Genomic DNA, 16,418 nt, shown 5'->3' with positions numbered 1-16,418 from the left:
ACTTGTATTTTCTTACCTGATTTTATTTAGGGCTGATTTAAATGCAATAAGAAAGAGAAGAAAAATTGAGAAAACTGAAAAATTATTTCTGGAAAATCCTCTTCCAAAACAGTATATTCCTAAGTGAGTCTCATTGATTGTTGGCATATGAAATCTATGAACTATGATTCATTCTAATGATATCTTCAATGTTATCTATCATGTTGCACTCTTGCAGGTTAACTGATCCTTGCATCTTTAGGAAAACATTCTATCGGCAAAATGATGCCTTCCAGTTCGCTAGATCGGTCAAGTCAGAGGTAATTAATTCCCTTGTGATCAAAATGAAACAAGCTGTAGACAGCTCAACATGTGTAGTTGAGTAAACAGATAATACTCGTGACGTGGAACATTTTTTGTAGGATTTGCATGTATTTGCCTTTGAGAGTGAAGAATACAATAGTTCTGGTGGAAGACTCTACCTAGTGTGCAGTTATCAACAGTTTTATCACTATTACAGTCAGCTTCAACTAGATAAACGTCATCATTATGAAGTGATTCCTGAATGCGCTGTCTGTAAATTATATTTCGATTTAGAATATAAGAAAGCTTATAATGAAAGAAATGGGGCACTTTTAGTCAAAACATTGATACAGGTAATTTTTCATGATCCCTCAATCCACTGAGTGGCACCTATGAACCACTAGGGAACCACTCTGCCAATTCAGCTCTTCTCATCTTGCTTTTTAATATTTGCAGATTGTTCTTTACTATTTGAAGAAAGATTTTGGAGCTGATGTCAGTGAGACGGATGTTTTAGAATTAGATGCTACAACTCCATCAAAGTTCAGCAGACATCTTATTTTCCAATCGTCTAATTCGCTTTTCAAAGACAACATTCAAGCAGGTATTTTTACCGAAGGTTTAAATGATTAAAGGCTTGCTAATTCACCGAGATTGTGGACTTTTGATTTCAGGAAACTTTGTTAAACGAGTGTGTAATGAAATATTAAAAGAAAGCAGAAAGACAGATGGTAAATGTATTGTATTTTGAACTAATCGCTGTCTTCGTGTGTTTTTTATGTTGAAGGAACTTTAATATTTGATGGTTCATATTATTAGGTAAAATAAATAGTTTTTCTGCTGAAGTTTTGAAAGATTTCATCGTCATTGATAAAGATGGAAAAGAATCATTCCTATGCGATACAGGTTTGCTTTAATATTCGCATCCTTTATTGAAACTTTTTATCGATAACTTTTTATTGTTCTTTTTCTTGCTTGCAGCGGTTTATACAAAAAACCGGAATTTTCGGTTGTACAAGTCGTGTAAATTGAAACAACAGAATCCTCTATTAATAGCGAGTGAAAATGAGTACATTTGTTCATCTGATGAACAATATTTTCTAGATTCACTCATATCAAACATCAGGTACAAGTTATCAGTAAAGTAAAATGAGGAAATTGTATTTGTTAAGTAATCAGTGATAAGTTATCTGTTTTATAATAGATTTGCTGATAATATGAGAATATTGACTTGTGAAGGAGATTCGTGTTATAGGAATTCCTCAGCTGCCACTGAACAGATTCAATCACATAAACAAGGTTTGCAACACTGCATTTCTTTGCATACATTGTAGCATTGAGTCAATGCCACGGAAAAAACAGAAAGTTGTAAAACCTTGAACTAGTGACTTAGTCAATCCGAATAGCTGCAATAGCTCGCAATGATCAGATTCCATGTATAAACTTGTCATATCTTGTACGTAGTCATTCCTTAATAATGGCTTGAGTTGAAAACCGAAAATTCTGAGTTACAGATTTATAAAACTTATTTGTTTTTTCATTGTGGGTTTGATGCTGTAGTCTTTATTTGCGACATATTGAAAATTTCTTCCTCTTCCCAATGTAGCAAATGTTATATCTATTTTCTTCTAAAGGTGTATCAGTATCTATTGTAGAAAGTTTACACGGTTATCAACATTCTCCTTATCCTGAGATTGATTCATATATTTCGTCAGTATTAAATAAAGATGGAATTCGAGGAAAAATTAGACGATGGTTTTATTTCGCTCAAGGAGAACAGTTAGTTTATGATATAGCTAATTATCGCTGGTGTGGTAGGATTGAACGCCACCACAAGAATAATAATATCATGTAAGATTAAACCATTTATGAAACACTCTGTTTTTGTGTTGTAACGATAGTATAAAAATCCTACACTCAGAAAGATAGATTCTGAAAAGTTGATGAAAACATGATGATTCAAAGTTTCTCTATCATTTTCAAATACTAATGACGAAATTATGATTTGTAATCCTAATTCTTAATTTCGTTAATTGTTGATAGATTTGTGGCTGATTTACGAGGAGGATTTTACTATCAGAAATGTCATGATCCGGACTGTCGTTCAGTGAACTATAGATCTGCAGGTAGTGAATTATACTATCCCTACTTGACGCTTTAAAAACCATCTAAAACGCTCAAAACTATTCATATTGACTTTCAGACTATAAACTACCAGAGAACACTTTGCCGAAATATTTCGTGGATAATGATGATGAAGAGAACGGTGAAGAGGAAGTAAACGACGAAGAGTTACTGAATGCTGCTTTACAGTTAGAAAACGATGAAAACAATTCGTTATCAGATGAAGAATTGTTAAATGCTACGATATCAGCAGAAACTGCTGCTGCTGAAAAACAGAAACAATGATTGAAATATAAGTGAGGGATTACTCCGTTTCGTACAGATTGATGGGTGTCACTAAACACAATAACCTAAGATCTAAACCCTTCTAGGTGTTAGATCTCATGTTTAGTGGGTCCTGAGTTTACTGACTCACCTGAATGGGTAATTTTAATCTGCTGAGATATGCGACATTTGGAGGAAAAATTGATTCAAGTATTATTGTTAAACAAAGAACTGATGTAACTACATTGTAGACAGTAAAGAATTTATTTCGCTTAAACTCTAAATTCTTCAATCCAATCTCTGTAATAGGCAATACTTGTGTAAACAGTTGGGATTCCATATTTTCCGCAAATCCTCTGACCATATGATAAAACGCCTTCAAAAACCCAGTGTCCATTACGCATACATACTAGTGGTGAACCGCTATCACCCTGACAAATACAATCATACGATGTAATTTATGCAGATAAATCATTCACATCAATTGTAGGGACTTGATTTTGATATGAAAGTTTTGACTGTAGGCAATGTTTTACCTTGCAAGCGTTTTTATTAGTAGTATAACCACCAGCGCAGACGTGTTCAGCTTGTACGCGACTCCTCGGATAAACTCGATCACAATATGCGTTATTACGTATCTTTAAATCTGTATATAACAGAGCCGTGGAGGACTGTTTTCCTGTGAAAACAGAACATTTGTTGCAATAACTAACTGGATGTTCTATGATAACCTTTCGTTTTTCATCCTCAGAGCTTTCTTGATTACCTTGGGTTGGGGTCGTAGCTCCCCAGCCAGCTACATAACATGTGTCATTTACTTTAGCTCTATCATTTACCGATTCTGGTAATGCTAATGCGCTTGCGTATTCATCCAGCAGTAGAGGTTTTCTTAATTTGATTATAGCAATATCATAACCTGTGAAGTATTTAAACTTGATATCGTTGTGGTCCTTTGTTATAACAATAAACAGTTTTGTTTGAGAAAGAAACTTGTATCACTGAAATTAGATTCCACGTGAAAAATAAATACCGTATTGTGTTTAACCCCATTTGGAATTAGTTTTTGTTTTGTACTCTATGAAGGCGTCTTACCGTCAGGATCAAACAGCCTGTCTTCGTGGAAAGTAAGTTTAATGGCTCTTGTTGTTCTCTTCTCCTGAAATTTAGTTTTCAAAGACAGAGTTCCAGTCGTCACAAGATAATGTTTCGGATCTTCGTTTCTAAAGAGAAAGAATGCAATCATTTGCTAGTCTTATGAAATGTGTCGGGGGGGGGGGGATGAGACGAGAATTCTCGACGATTTTTCACATCATTCAGGAAAATGAAAAAATTCTTACTCGTCAAAGCAATGAGCGGCCGTCACAACTGTAGTCGCATCAATTAGAGCTCCTCCGCAGATGTATTTAACAGATCTGAAATCTGGTGTATATAAGATGGCTGCTTGCCATGGATGTTGACCTAAGGTCGACACACTACCGCCTATGATTCTCCAATCTCCTCTTTTCACACGTGCCTCTACTAAGAATATTCAAAACGATTTCATACATCACTCGATTTCTAAAATCTAACAATTGATTATCTTACAGGATACGTACAAGATGTTGCTGCAAATGTAACCACCAACAAGGCCGTAATTAATGAATGACGTTCCATTTTATCAGCCACCGAAGTGTATGAAACCCAAACTACCGTGCATCTTATCCACCCAGTGAATTTATATATAGAACTGATTATCAGATCAAATACAGACGAAAAAATAAGCGATTAATCAAATATCAAACGATAACTCTGGAGTAGTACTTTTATTGCATCTGCACTTTTCGCAAGCGATATCGACTACGGCTGTACGGCTGTACGGCTGTTTTCGCTATTTATCTTTAAAATTAGTCACATTGATTTACGCCAAGGGGAATCGTCGGGGTTGTATTGTGAAAAGGAAACATTAGTAAGTAATCATGTCTGATCATCAAGTACCATTGACAAAGCAATTAATGGCCAAAAATGGGAAATGGTGATTGCCAACTCCGCCAAGTGCCCGCTGCAGACTACTTCCTATAATTTTCATGACCATCTTTAGCTGTATATTATTTCGAAATGTTTGAAATGTTGCCCAGTCTTACTGAATTCGAAATCAAATCTCTCAAATTCGAAAAGTTTGAATTGGTCAGCGTGGTTAATTTATAAATTTGCAATGGTGAATCATTTTAGTCTGACACAAAACGCGATATATCGTTCTCATATTCGAGAAGTTTAAATTTGTCAGTGGTGGTCAGTGATGGTCATCAAAGAAATTTGTGCTTTGAATAGAACACTGGCCTGGGTGAAAATTCTGAAATCATTTTCCAATAGACCTGCGTGCATTTTTAACCATAATGAAAATATTTAACATTCCATTCACTCTCGCTCGTGGCTGGCACGGGAGCGCGCGTGCCGGGTTCGTTTGATGGCGTGCGGCCCGCAAGACTCTTATCATCTAACTGCGGGTATCGACTACATACAAACGTTAGGTATTGGTAAACCGACAAGTCCGCCATGTTACATGCATTGCGTTGAATAGTGACATGCGATTAACATGTATGATTAATTCCATTTCTTTTGATTTTCCTCGATGCTTGAGAAGACTGGAAGGTTAGAGATAAGGTTTTTTTATTGTACATATTTTAGATCTGAAGCTTACAAATAATAAGTTAACGATTACACAACATTCAACACAATAATTACGACCTATCCGATCCGTATGATGAGATGATGACGATGTATCAAAAGTCATCAACAAACCACCTCAGCACCAGTTCACAGTTGCCAGTGTGTCCAGTCCACCACGACACAACCTGAAATTGAATGAATGAATTCTTCCAACTGCCCGCCTTCAACAGTTTGAAGTCAGTGACACACTTTAAAATTCCACTGGCTGGTATTCCCCCCGGGCCCAACTGAAAATTTAACCCAACTGCATAATAGAAATCTAAATTGAGCTAATTTTTGTAGGTTGATGAAAAATGTCCGATCCGACAGAAGATGAGAATCCGGAAGCTGATTGTCTCGTCGATGGACGGAGCAGTCCTAGTTCTGAGCCGGAAGATAGCGCCGGTTACGCCGGAGTTGAAGCCGATTTCGATTCCCACGATGATCCCGATTTTCTTCCGCCGACGTCCGATCCGGGATTAGTTGAAGCCGATTTATTAGCAGCGCCGGATGATCTTACAGAATCACGAATTAATCTCGGTCTGTCGGAAGCTGTAGGAGCTAGCGGCGTTAATCCGGGGGTAGAAGCTGATTCGGAAACTCTGCGGTACTCGTCGCGGGTTGACGCCGAAATCGTCAATTTCTGCACCGAAGCGGATATCGCTATAGCAACTGATAATAGCATTGTTGACGAGCTGATCGACGAATCGGTCGCACGTGAAGCTCTGGCGAGTGAGGAATATTTGGGGATCGAAGCAGATTTTGATTCATCGTTCAGCCATCCGAGTCCAGTTCATATTCCGGACGTGGAAATGAATAATTGTGAACCGGATTTAGTGCAGTTGATAGACACCGAATTAGAACAATATTCATGCGTGGATGAACAGGAAAATTTACAGATAGCAGCAGCAGCAGCAGTAGTGGCCAGTTCTGAACAAGAACAATCAAATTTTTCATCTGTAAATAAACAAATTACTGACGGTTCATTAAACGACGCGACAACCGAAGAAGAGTTCTATCAACCCGAGTGTGATCAATGCAGCGATAGTTCAGAACAATCACCTAAACACACAGACGACCAACAGGCAGATTCAAATAGCTGCTGTCAGGATATGGGATCCGATGTCTCAAATATTAATGCTTTACTATCGGCAAATTCAACTGACTGTTCGAATGTTAACTGTGATTTTAAAGATAGGAATAACGTCTCAACGGCACAGGAAATATCGGAAAGTGAACTGTCTATTGACAATGTGGAAAATGAACTGTCTATTGACAATGTGGAAAGTGAACTGTCTATTGACAAAGTGGAAAATGAACTGTCGATTGCCAATGTGAATGATGCTGATTACATCATAGACAGATCTGTCACACTCAGTCATGATCCTGTGCGTTCCTCTAATGCAGATACTGAAACACAATCCAGTCAATTAAATGTTGACTTAATGGAAAAATGCTGTGATACCGATCCTAGTGTCCCGGAGAGTGATACAGTGCAATCAATAGTGATGAATCCTTCTAGTCTTCATAATAAACCTGAAAGTTGTGATTTTGATGAAGTGGTCTCTAATAAGTCAGAGAATGAAGTATCTCAGAACTCAGATCATCACTTAACTGACAATTTATCAGAAATTGAAAGTGATCCAGAAACTGTGCAAAGCGTACTGAAAAGTTTTGACAGTGTACCTGTTACTGAGGATAGTGCACCAGTTTCTGAGGACATTGCACCAGATACTGAGGATAGTACACCTACTGAGGATGTTGCTCCTATAACTGAAGGCAGTGTACCAGTTTATGAGGACAGCGTACCTATTGTCGAGGACAGTGCGCCTGTATCTGAGGATGACATGCCAGTAATAGCTGAGGATGACATACCAGTAGCTGAGGTTGATGTACCAGTAACTGAGGTTGATGTACCTGTAATTCAATTTGATGCACATGTAACTGAAAATGATGCAAGTGTAACTGAGGATGCAGGACCTGTAAGTGAAAATGGTGCATGCGTAACTGAGGATGCTGTATCTGTAAATGAACACACTGAAGTTATAAACTTAGGTGGTGAAGAGTGTAAAAAGAGCAAAATGATTCTTGACTCAAATACATCTACAGAGATAAGTTTTCCAAAAGCTGCTGTAAACAGAACAGTCGTCTCTTGTGATCTCAATATCTCAAATCAGGAATTGGGAATGGTATCTGGTAGCCAGTTGGAGGAGGTATACTCAGATGAACTGTCTACTCCGAGTGAAGGTGGAGACTCCGGATTAGGTCCATATGGCATTCTCCAGCCCGCCAGTCTTTCCGAGGTTCTTGAATTGCAGAATTTACAAGCGAAATGTGAGGAAATGCAGAAAAAAAATGCAGCATTAGAAAATGAGAACAAACGGTAAGATAACATTATCAACACTTAGATATGTATAGCTGCAGATGAAGACTTGAATATCAATTCAAGTTTTGAAAAACATTTTAAAGGAAACCATCAGCTATTTGTAGGGTTTTGACGTCGAAGATATAACACAAACCACTAATATGCATATCTGATACCGTATGTAACTGAGATTATAGTTGCTATAGTCACATATGTTTATATGTATTGTCAGTAACTGGTGACAGATTGGACAAACGCACATGTATATTCATAAACTACGCCATGTTTTTCTCTGGCTCCTTGTGAAGCCAGAGATATTTTCAATAGCACCACATGAAAAGAACAATACTATTTCAACCAACTAGTGTGATCTGTAGAATATTTTCAGACATGGAATCTGATGTCAATTTTTAAAAATCTTTTACCCTAGATTGCAATCAGCTAAATCGGAACAGGATGCTTTGAACCAAGAAGTTACTAAACAACGTGATGCCCTACGAAACCAAGTTGAAAGTTTCAAAACGAGAAGTGCTGATGAGGTTTACCTCGCACAGATAAAAGAGGTATTTCGTGTCCCTCTCAGCTATTTTTATACCTCTTTTAGATAAGGAAGTTTGAAGAGCCAAAAATTTTGTCTTGCAGCTCGAATTCACTATTGTTCAGCTAACAAAAGAATTGAAACAAACTAAAGATAAACTAACATCTCATGATGCAGCAGCAAAACGAGCGGTAGGAGCTTTACAGTCTGAACTTAAACTTAGAGTTGATCAGGTAAAGAATATATCCTACCCCACCTTCCCTCCCCCACAAGTCCACCGTAATTACTAAGTGTCCAATGTCTCTATCTCCTGATATCCTGATAAGTTTATCAATCAGACCGTTTCAAGATAAATAATCAAAATCAGTAATCACATCTTTAGAGAATCAGTAATCAGTGTTATTTCATATATCTTCTTCTACCTTAGATAACTAAAATGTATGAAGATTGTCTGCGTGAAAAAGATTCAATGGTCGTCAAATATGCACAAGCCGAACAGAAAAACTTGGATTTAAAACGACAGGTGGAAAAAACTGAATCGCGGATGAAAGACACAGCGAAAGAGAAAGAAACGGCTGTGAGTAGGATGAAAACCATCGCTGGTGATAAAAATCGAATACTGGCTCAATTACAAGGGAAACATCAGGAAACTGTGTCGCTGTCTCGCGAAATGGAGAAATTGAAAGAAGCTTTGTCATCGGCAGACGTAAAAGTGAAGTGGGCAAATAATAAACTGAAAGCGGAATTAGATTCGCATCAGGAAACAAAGGGTAAAATCGAAAAGCTTCAGGCGCGTTTGAAAGAATCACGAGAAGAAACGGAACAAATCCGTCGCGATTGTCAAGAGATGGTTAAAACTTATCAGGTATGAAAAGTGTTTGATGTTGAATTACGTGTTTGTTGTGTTATTGTTCCCGATCTCATGTTATTGTACTATGCAGGAATCGGAAGAGATAAAGTCTGTTAGTTTAGCGATTAAAGTTCGCGAAAAGGAAAATGAGTTAAAAACACAACTTCAAGAAACGCAAGATCAGGAAGAGGTATGCTTCGCTTCACGGAATGAGTTGTATCAGAAATACATTCATTCTTTTTATATGATTGTAATGTATAATAATTCACTTAAAGTCCTCGTAGTTGGGACAATCATTACGCGACAACTTCACTTATCCAAATGACAACTTAACATTTTGAAAATTGTACTAGAAAAACAAGTGAGGTCTCGAAATGATGACTCCTATGCAGGTTCGTCTGTTTTTTATGTGTGTACATCAAATTTTCATTGTCTTGTTTAGGTTCATCAGATTGTTGTTCACGAATTAGATTCATTAAAGCGAAAACATAAAGATGCCGTTGAAGAAGTGAAAACTCTTAAAGATAAGGTCGGTAGAATCGATGATTCTCTGTAATGCGTATACTGATGGATATCGTGAGTTTATTTTTTTTTCACTTTTAGGTTGTCTGTTTAGAACAAGAGAGGATGAATCTCGAACAAATGATTGCTCAATATAAAGATATATTACAGAAGCAGAAAGCTGATAATAAAGAGATCGGTTTGAGATTGAAAGACTTGCACGGCGTAGAAGATCAACTTAAAGTGTTAGTAGTCGCTGATCAAGTTAATAAGACTTTTTACAGGCCAGCAGGTTCCAGGGTTATATTGTCATTACCTGTCATGCGGAGCGTAGTAGTTTTCATACCTATTTACCTGAAAGGTTTACACTAGGAAGATTTCGTTCAATATCTTTTGTGGTAAAATATTTGCATTCAAGATACCTGCTCGATGGTGATATTCCATGGTCCAAGTTCCAAGTTCCAAGTACAGTGTTTCACTTGATTCATGAGTTTAATAAACAGGTGCTAAGGGCTGAGGGGTATCGCTAGTGTAGCTCTAGTTATCTTTCTTGTATCGTTCTATCGTTTTAGGGAGAGAGATTTAACTGTAAAACTGAAAGCGGAACTCGAAGAAATAAAACTGACCGAATCTGACCGCGTTGTAGATGCTGAAAATAACCAAAAACAAAATGTGGAACTTTTAGATCTGACCCAAAAACTGACGGATAAGAATGCTTTATTACAGTCTGAAAATACTGCATTTAGTTTGAAAGTATCATCGTTATCGGCTGAGTGCGAACGATTCGAATTATTAACAAACGATCAAACGAAACATATCGATATTCTGGTAAACGCTTCGTCGATTGACATGAGTTCATCTATGAATCATGAAATATTAACTTGAGACCTTTCGCATTTCAGAGCAGAGATCTGAATAAAGAGAAGAAAATTCATGACGAAGAAACCAAAGAATTATCAGAAAAACTCGCTGAACAAACGCAACTAGGTATTCAATTAACTCTTAAATTATAGAAATTGGTTTCCATAAAGTGACTACAGGGTCCCTACAACTCCTTGATTCCTTAAAAACTCTTAATGGAAATGGAAACTTAATGGAAAAATGCTTTTAGAAGGTGCTTGAAACTCCCTTGATTTGAGCAAAATGCCAGAAACTCCTTGAATTTTAATAAATACGTAGACAGTTCGATATTTACAGTAAACTACGCCTTTATCCGTACAGTTGAAACCAGATTTTTTACCAAATTAAAAACAGAGTTTAGGTAGCATAAAGGATAGAAATTTTCTTACAAAACCACAGAATGGTCGACCAAGATTAGTACAGTACTGATTTAGTAGGTGTTTACCATAACGAGGATATGAAAGTTATACAGACACTCAAAATTTTCTGCTTTGAAACTCCTTGAAAACTCCTTATATCCAGGAATGACTGATCGAATAGTTATTCAAAACATCAAAATCATCTATTATTTCTACCATCGTATTGTGGGTTCTTTCTTCAATCACATACGTGTTTGTATTATATATAAATATGAGATTTCGTTCTATTTCAGTGAAAGAACTAGCAACGAAAGTCGAGGAGGAAAAAGACGAAAATAAAACATTGAAACGTCGAAACGCGGCGAGTATAAAAGATCTAACGCGTCAGTTGCAACAAGCTCGAAAACGACTGGAAATATTCGAGAATCAATCTCCGGAAAAAGATTCAATGAGCGTCGGATCTCGTACGAGTTCTAGCGGTTCGTTAGACACGTTGAACAGTAACGGAGCTTTACAACAAACTACAAACTCTTCATCGTCTAGAGCTTCTAGTCACGAGCCATCTCAACCTCAAAATCAGGTCAGTGTTTAACTTTTAATGATTTGTGACGAATACTGGTTAAAGCCCTGAACCAAAACCCATCTATCACTCGTCATTTCTTGTCTTGATCTATCACTTTTTGAAAGTTTGGTGTTCAATTTAAAATGTCTCGAATGAAGTACTGAACTCATGTGAAGATTATAAAGTATCTAATCCCTGCTGTCTAGAACCCGTTCAGAGATTAAGGCAGCTTTCATTTGGTCTCTACCGATTCAGGAAAACTATTCTGGTGCTTTTGTTAAGACCAAAATAGGCTAAATCTACCTAATGCATTATCTGCACAGCACCAGTCTATAAAACACGGCTCCGGAGTTTCTAATCCGGAATTATTGCTATTCCTAAACTGGAATAGATATTCAATCAAAACATGCCTCAGTACTTTATCATCATTCTTCAGTTATTTTATGGCAAAACTTACAAATAATGATCGTCAAAACTGCACGCGAGATTGATACCTGTACAAGTTCATGTGTTGATTATATTTGGTTTTATTGTGTACAGGAATGTGAAGCTGCGTACACACCGAATTCAACTATAGTAGAACCGGATCGTCAAATGTTAATAGAACGTATCGTTAAACTACAACGAGGCCACGCGAGAAAAAATGAGAAAATCGAGTTTATTGAAGATCACAATCAACAACTATTAACGGAACTCAAAAAGAAACACAGGTCAGTTTCATCATGAAATTCCATTTATGTTTTCATGGGCTTAAAATCTAATTTCCTTTCGTAAACGGGTTAATTTGGTTCTTTTCTCATAGAATTATGAATTTGGATTCCATTTAATTCATTTCTGTTGCGCAATGTTGTTTGAGCATATCAGTTTTGGAATTATGAATTACCCGGTACTATGCTCAAATTACTTCCTGGTTACAATACAAGAGGTTTTTCCCCCCGATATCACTGATCTTAATTCACTAAATACCAGCCAGCCCATTCTTAGGAATGTTCCTCCTAGTACCGATTAACAAATAAGATTTGTATGAGTTGAATAGTGAAATATTATGTTTCAGGATAATTCAGCAGTATATATTGAGAGAAGAAGCTGGGGCGTTAGCTCCTGAATCTGTCGATTTAGTCAAGGTAAGTTATCTTTATTCGAAACAATGTTTTCTTTGTCAACGACTAAACAATAATCTGTAAACGTCTGCTTCTATCACTCCTCCTTGCGTGTTTAAATGAATCATTCATTCATCCGTCATACGCTCTGTATCACCAAAATTCACTTCCTACTCTGCTTCTAAATGATTGGAATGAAACGATGAAATCTTGACCTCCTTCCTCATTCTTCTTCTCATCATTCCTAATATAGCCATCGCATAGGAAAGAGTTAAAGGTAATAAAATTGATGTAGTCATGTATATATCCTACTGTATATGATTAATAGTTGGTTTGGTTGGTAATTTATAGAAAGTTATTTCTATAAAACAGTGGAAGGATTTTTTTTCTAAATTTCAACTCATTTTATTCATTTTTCGTTATTTCTTGTTATCATCTATCTAGCGTTAGCGATTGCAGCAATCTTGTTGAATTTCTCCTGGTGTTCTATCGGTGGTTGTTTTGTCTTTCAGGCTCAAATGTCGAAGAAAGGAGGTATCATGGCGTCGTTGTATAATCATTCAACAGATGGCGCTATGAGTATGGAATTAAGTCTCGAAATCAATCGTAAATTACAAGCCGTTATCGAGGATACACTGCTGAAAAATATGACTCTGAAGGTAAATTCGATAATGCAATATTTGCCGGCTATTTCTGAAATTGGAAAAGTTCCCATTACGATGAATGATTGTTTTTCTTTTTTCAGGATAATTTGGATACACTAGGAGCTGAAATAGCGCGACTGTCGCAAGAGAATAGAAATCTACAGCTAACAATGAGAAAATCTTGACAAAATTCATTCGTGATAGACTGAAATAATACATGTACGTGTGTGATATTACTGCAGAATTGTGAAATGAACTCTATTTTATTGTTGGGACTAATTTGAATATACTAGAAATACTATACTTAAAATATAACTTGGAAAATCATCTATAGTTAAGTTAATACATCATCTACTTGACCCAGATCTCGATTGACATCTGACTCTTGATTCGACTCATGACATTGGAAAAAACTAATTTCAATTCTTCACCAACAACTGCAGATCTGGGTCCTATATTCTAAGCATGGCTTCAAGTTATTATCAGTGTATTTTAATCGGTGTATTTTAATTGATTATGGTATGCACATTGTGTACTGTCATCATTAAGTTTTTTCTGAATTTATTGATGATGAAATGTTTTGATTAGCATGGTTAAATCATTTTAATTGCAGGCGTAATTACTTTGTTGATAGTATTTTAATGATTGATACCCGGTAATTGAATTTGTCAGCTACTCCTCGATGATTTTTGCTTTTAAGCTTGAAATTTTCTACAGTAGCCTGGTATCTCCATGAATATCTGTTGGTCGACGTCTCGACTTTAACTCTACTTACTATATTTATGTAACGAGTACAAATTCTTGCCCTACTCCTGTGGAACCTCGTTACAACGAACTTCAGCATGAAATTATTAAGATTGTCCTATTTTAGCTTTATACATGTAATAACAATGAATCGTTATATCTGAGGTTGTTGTAATGAGATTCCACAGTATTTTCTTTCCACTTTTATCTCATGTACCTCAGTATTAGACTTAGCAAGTTTCAGGTTGTCTGTTATAATGTATTCAAAGTCTGGTCAGTCATATCTTAACACTTAATGTCTATTTAATAATGTAAATTTATGTAAATTATATTCTAATTTATGTATGTATATATTGTAAGATTGTATGAAATAAATAGTGTACAATATTGAAACGTTCGTTTTTGGTTATTGTTGATTTAAGCATTTGACGAATAGGAACTTATTTCGAAATGCCTATTAGCGATGTGTTGGTTCGTATGTCGAAACCCCCTGAATGTCCTTTAGTTTCCCCTGAACAATTGTGTAAGTTTTTTTGTGTGTCTTTATCGGATAACGGATGAACTGAATTATTGCCTCTCCTTGGAAACGAAAAGTCGCTGGTCACTGTTTTGACCACACTGGCCGCATACTACATGCAGTACCTTCCTCGGCGGTATAGTCGAATATGCTGCAGGCCCGGTTCAAAAATTTTGGAAGAATTTCTCTTGAGATAACTGGCCTTTATGAAATTCCTGGATCCAGTTGCACAGTCGTGACTAAATCCAAAACGGGTCTTAGCTTTTAAGACAACGTACTCGTAGGTTGTTAGATTTGGTATGGAACAAAATTGGTCTTAGACTGACTTAAAATCTAAGCCATCACTGTGCAAACAAGCTACTGGTCCAGAGAGACAAGACCTCGAACAAAATTCATTCTCGCAAATGTAACCATTTTGGCCGCGGAGTTCGAGAGTGGAAACTTAACTCAAAAAAATTGACAAACAAGTCAAAATATTCAACATAGGCAATTTTATTTTTTGATTAATTGTCTTCGTGAACTAAAGTATTTCTGTGAATAATTATATTGATCAGACAAATAAGCAAGGCATTATTTACACTTATCGTTCTAAAGGTAACAAGCAAAGCATAAGTAATAAGTGAATTTTTTGAATTTCAACAAGTATAAATCCGCTAATTTCTACAGTCCTTTGAACTATCTAAAATAATATGGACATTTATATTTTTAGGCTAATAATTTCTGATCGAATTGAAAAATAGATTTTGTTGTTCATTTGGCTCGCAAGCGATACATGACTCGATTAATACATAACATAGTAAATGAATCAGTTTAATCATCCTCCAATCTAAGTGGCTCATTGAGGAATCCGCACCTGCCTTGGATGCACAGGACTGGCCACTTGCTTCGACATTGCATAAGTGTTGGAACACACCTGCTTTCTTCCATTAATGTACGAAGAGTGACATTATCTCGATCCTCTTTGTCGAAGATGTAGCATGATCCAACATTTGCGTCGTGGTCATCACGGAAACATTCCGATTGGTAGACTTCTTGGCATTCATCTATTGTTGTGCAGTTAGTCGGTAAGATGTTGAACCTGAAATCAGGAATAAAACTTTTTTACCTCTTGTACTAGGGAGAGAAAAAAAACAGGATCACACGACGCAATTTCTTCAAATGGTGCCATCAACTTCGAAATGCCTTTTGATATAACGGGAAGCTAAATAATTGATAACTTACTCGTCGATTTCAATAGAATGGAGATCAATCTCACCATTAACATCTATGAAGGGAAATGCAGTATCGAATAGTTATAAAAATGATAAAGACGCTTGATACGGATAAGTATTAACGCGAAGGGAATTTCCCTTTTCCTACCTGTTTGGATGTAGACAAAGCATATCGCTAAAATGGCAACAAGGTTCTTCATTTTCGCTATTTTTTGAATTAAAGAATAATTACATCTTTTAACATTTTACAATCAACAAACGTCTTTTTAGAACAATAAAGTAAGAAGTTCAACAAATTAGTAAGAGTTTTAAAATAGCGTAACGCATTATAAATTATAGTTCAACAAACATATTACGAACGATTAAAGATAATTTTAATGGTTTTACCTTTGTAGTTATCGTAAGTTTTCTATCCCGATAGAAGGTAGTGATGCGACTGTCCTGACTAAGTAGTGACTATCACACTGAGTTTTATCGGTTTGGAAGTAACATATTGACTTTCAATGATGTTACTTCTCATTTACATAAACAAACTTGTCTTGTTAGGTAAATATGACGTCAATGTCATCTCGCCCACATTAACAATACCGGCTTTAAAGTGCCCCTTTATTCTGCATGAGCTATAAAGTACACGATCTTCAAAATTACATGAATATTAAAAAAAAGGAAACGTATTTTATCAAAGAAAACATCATTTATTCATACAGTTATCAAAACATATGAAATATGCTTGTTGAAACGTAGAATATGATTTTTGTGTTGCAAATTTTTA

The 16,418-nt window shown here is 36.2% G+C and overlaps 4 protein-coding genes across 4 annotated transcripts; 2 read left to right on the top strand and 2 right to left on the bottom strand.

Annotated features, from left to right (window-relative positions):
* Positions 1 to 82: 82 nt before the first annotated feature.
* Positions 83 to 2,950, top strand: LOC141899161 (DNA-directed primase/polymerase protein-like; the record flags this gene model as incomplete). Its single annotated transcript, XM_074785318.1, has 11 exons — positions 83 to 123; positions 218 to 299; positions 402 to 635; positions 739 to 886; positions 957 to 1,013; positions 1,102 to 1,188; positions 1,264 to 1,408; positions 1,487 to 1,581; positions 1,917 to 2,133; positions 2,326 to 2,408; positions 2,486 to 2,950. Coding segments are annotated over 11 exons (1,395 nt in total), but the record flags the coding sequence as incomplete, so codon positions are not given.
* LOC141898745 (plasma kallikrein-like) lies at positions 2,916 to 4,383 on the bottom strand. The gene is made up of 6 exons (XM_074784816.1): positions 4,266 to 4,383; positions 4,008 to 4,188; positions 3,763 to 3,890; positions 3,437 to 3,586; positions 3,207 to 3,349; positions 2,916 to 3,101 (listed from the first exon to the last, which is right to left on the bottom strand). Exons 1-6 carry the CDS (start codon positions 4,321 to 4,323, stop codon positions 2,943 to 2,945), a joined length of 819 nt encoding a protein of 272 aa, XP_074640917.1. The 5' UTR covers positions 4,324 to 4,383; the 3' UTR covers positions 2,916 to 2,942.
* An 837-nt stretch (positions 4,384 to 5,220) lies between these two features.
* Positions 5,221 to 14,288, top strand: LOC141900270 (coiled-coil domain-containing protein 186-like). Its single transcript, XM_074787073.1, has 15 exons — positions 5,221 to 5,298; positions 5,659 to 7,738; positions 8,151 to 8,283; positions 8,363 to 8,491; positions 8,686 to 9,123; positions 9,200 to 9,298; positions 9,551 to 9,637; positions 9,712 to 9,854; positions 10,182 to 10,437; positions 10,512 to 10,596; positions 11,162 to 11,448; positions 11,971 to 12,140; positions 12,485 to 12,554; positions 13,043 to 13,189; positions 13,276 to 14,288. Exons 2-15 carry the CDS (start codon positions 5,670 to 5,672, stop codon positions 13,357 to 13,359), a joined length of 4,197 nt encoding a protein of 1,398 aa, XP_074643174.1. The 5' UTR covers positions 5,221 to 5,298; positions 5,659 to 5,669; the 3' UTR covers positions 13,360 to 14,288.
* Positions 14,289 to 14,941: 653 nt separating this feature from the next.
* LOC141900286 (uncharacterized) lies at positions 14,942 to 16,116 on the bottom strand. Its single transcript, XM_074787096.1, has 4 exons — positions 16,034 to 16,116; positions 15,795 to 15,851; positions 15,657 to 15,699; positions 14,942 to 15,513 (listed from the first exon to the last, which is right to left on the bottom strand). Exons 2-4 carry the CDS (start codon positions 15,844 to 15,846, stop codon positions 15,246 to 15,248), a joined length of 363 nt encoding a protein of 120 aa, XP_074643197.1. The 5' UTR covers positions 15,847 to 15,851; positions 16,034 to 16,116; the 3' UTR covers positions 14,942 to 15,245.
* Between the last annotated feature and the right edge of the window lie 302 nt (positions 16,117 to 16,418).

This window comes from Tubulanus polymorphus, chromosome 2, assembly GCF_964204645.1.
Source record: "Tubulanus polymorphus chromosome 2, tnTubPoly1.2, whole genome shotgun sequence".
NCBI lineage: Eukaryota > Metazoa > Nemertea > Palaeonemertea > Tubulaniformes > Tubulanidae > Tubulanus > Tubulanus polymorphus.
The sequence above is the reverse complement of the archived record's forward strand: the minus strand, read 5'-3'. Positions and strand labels throughout refer to the sequence as shown.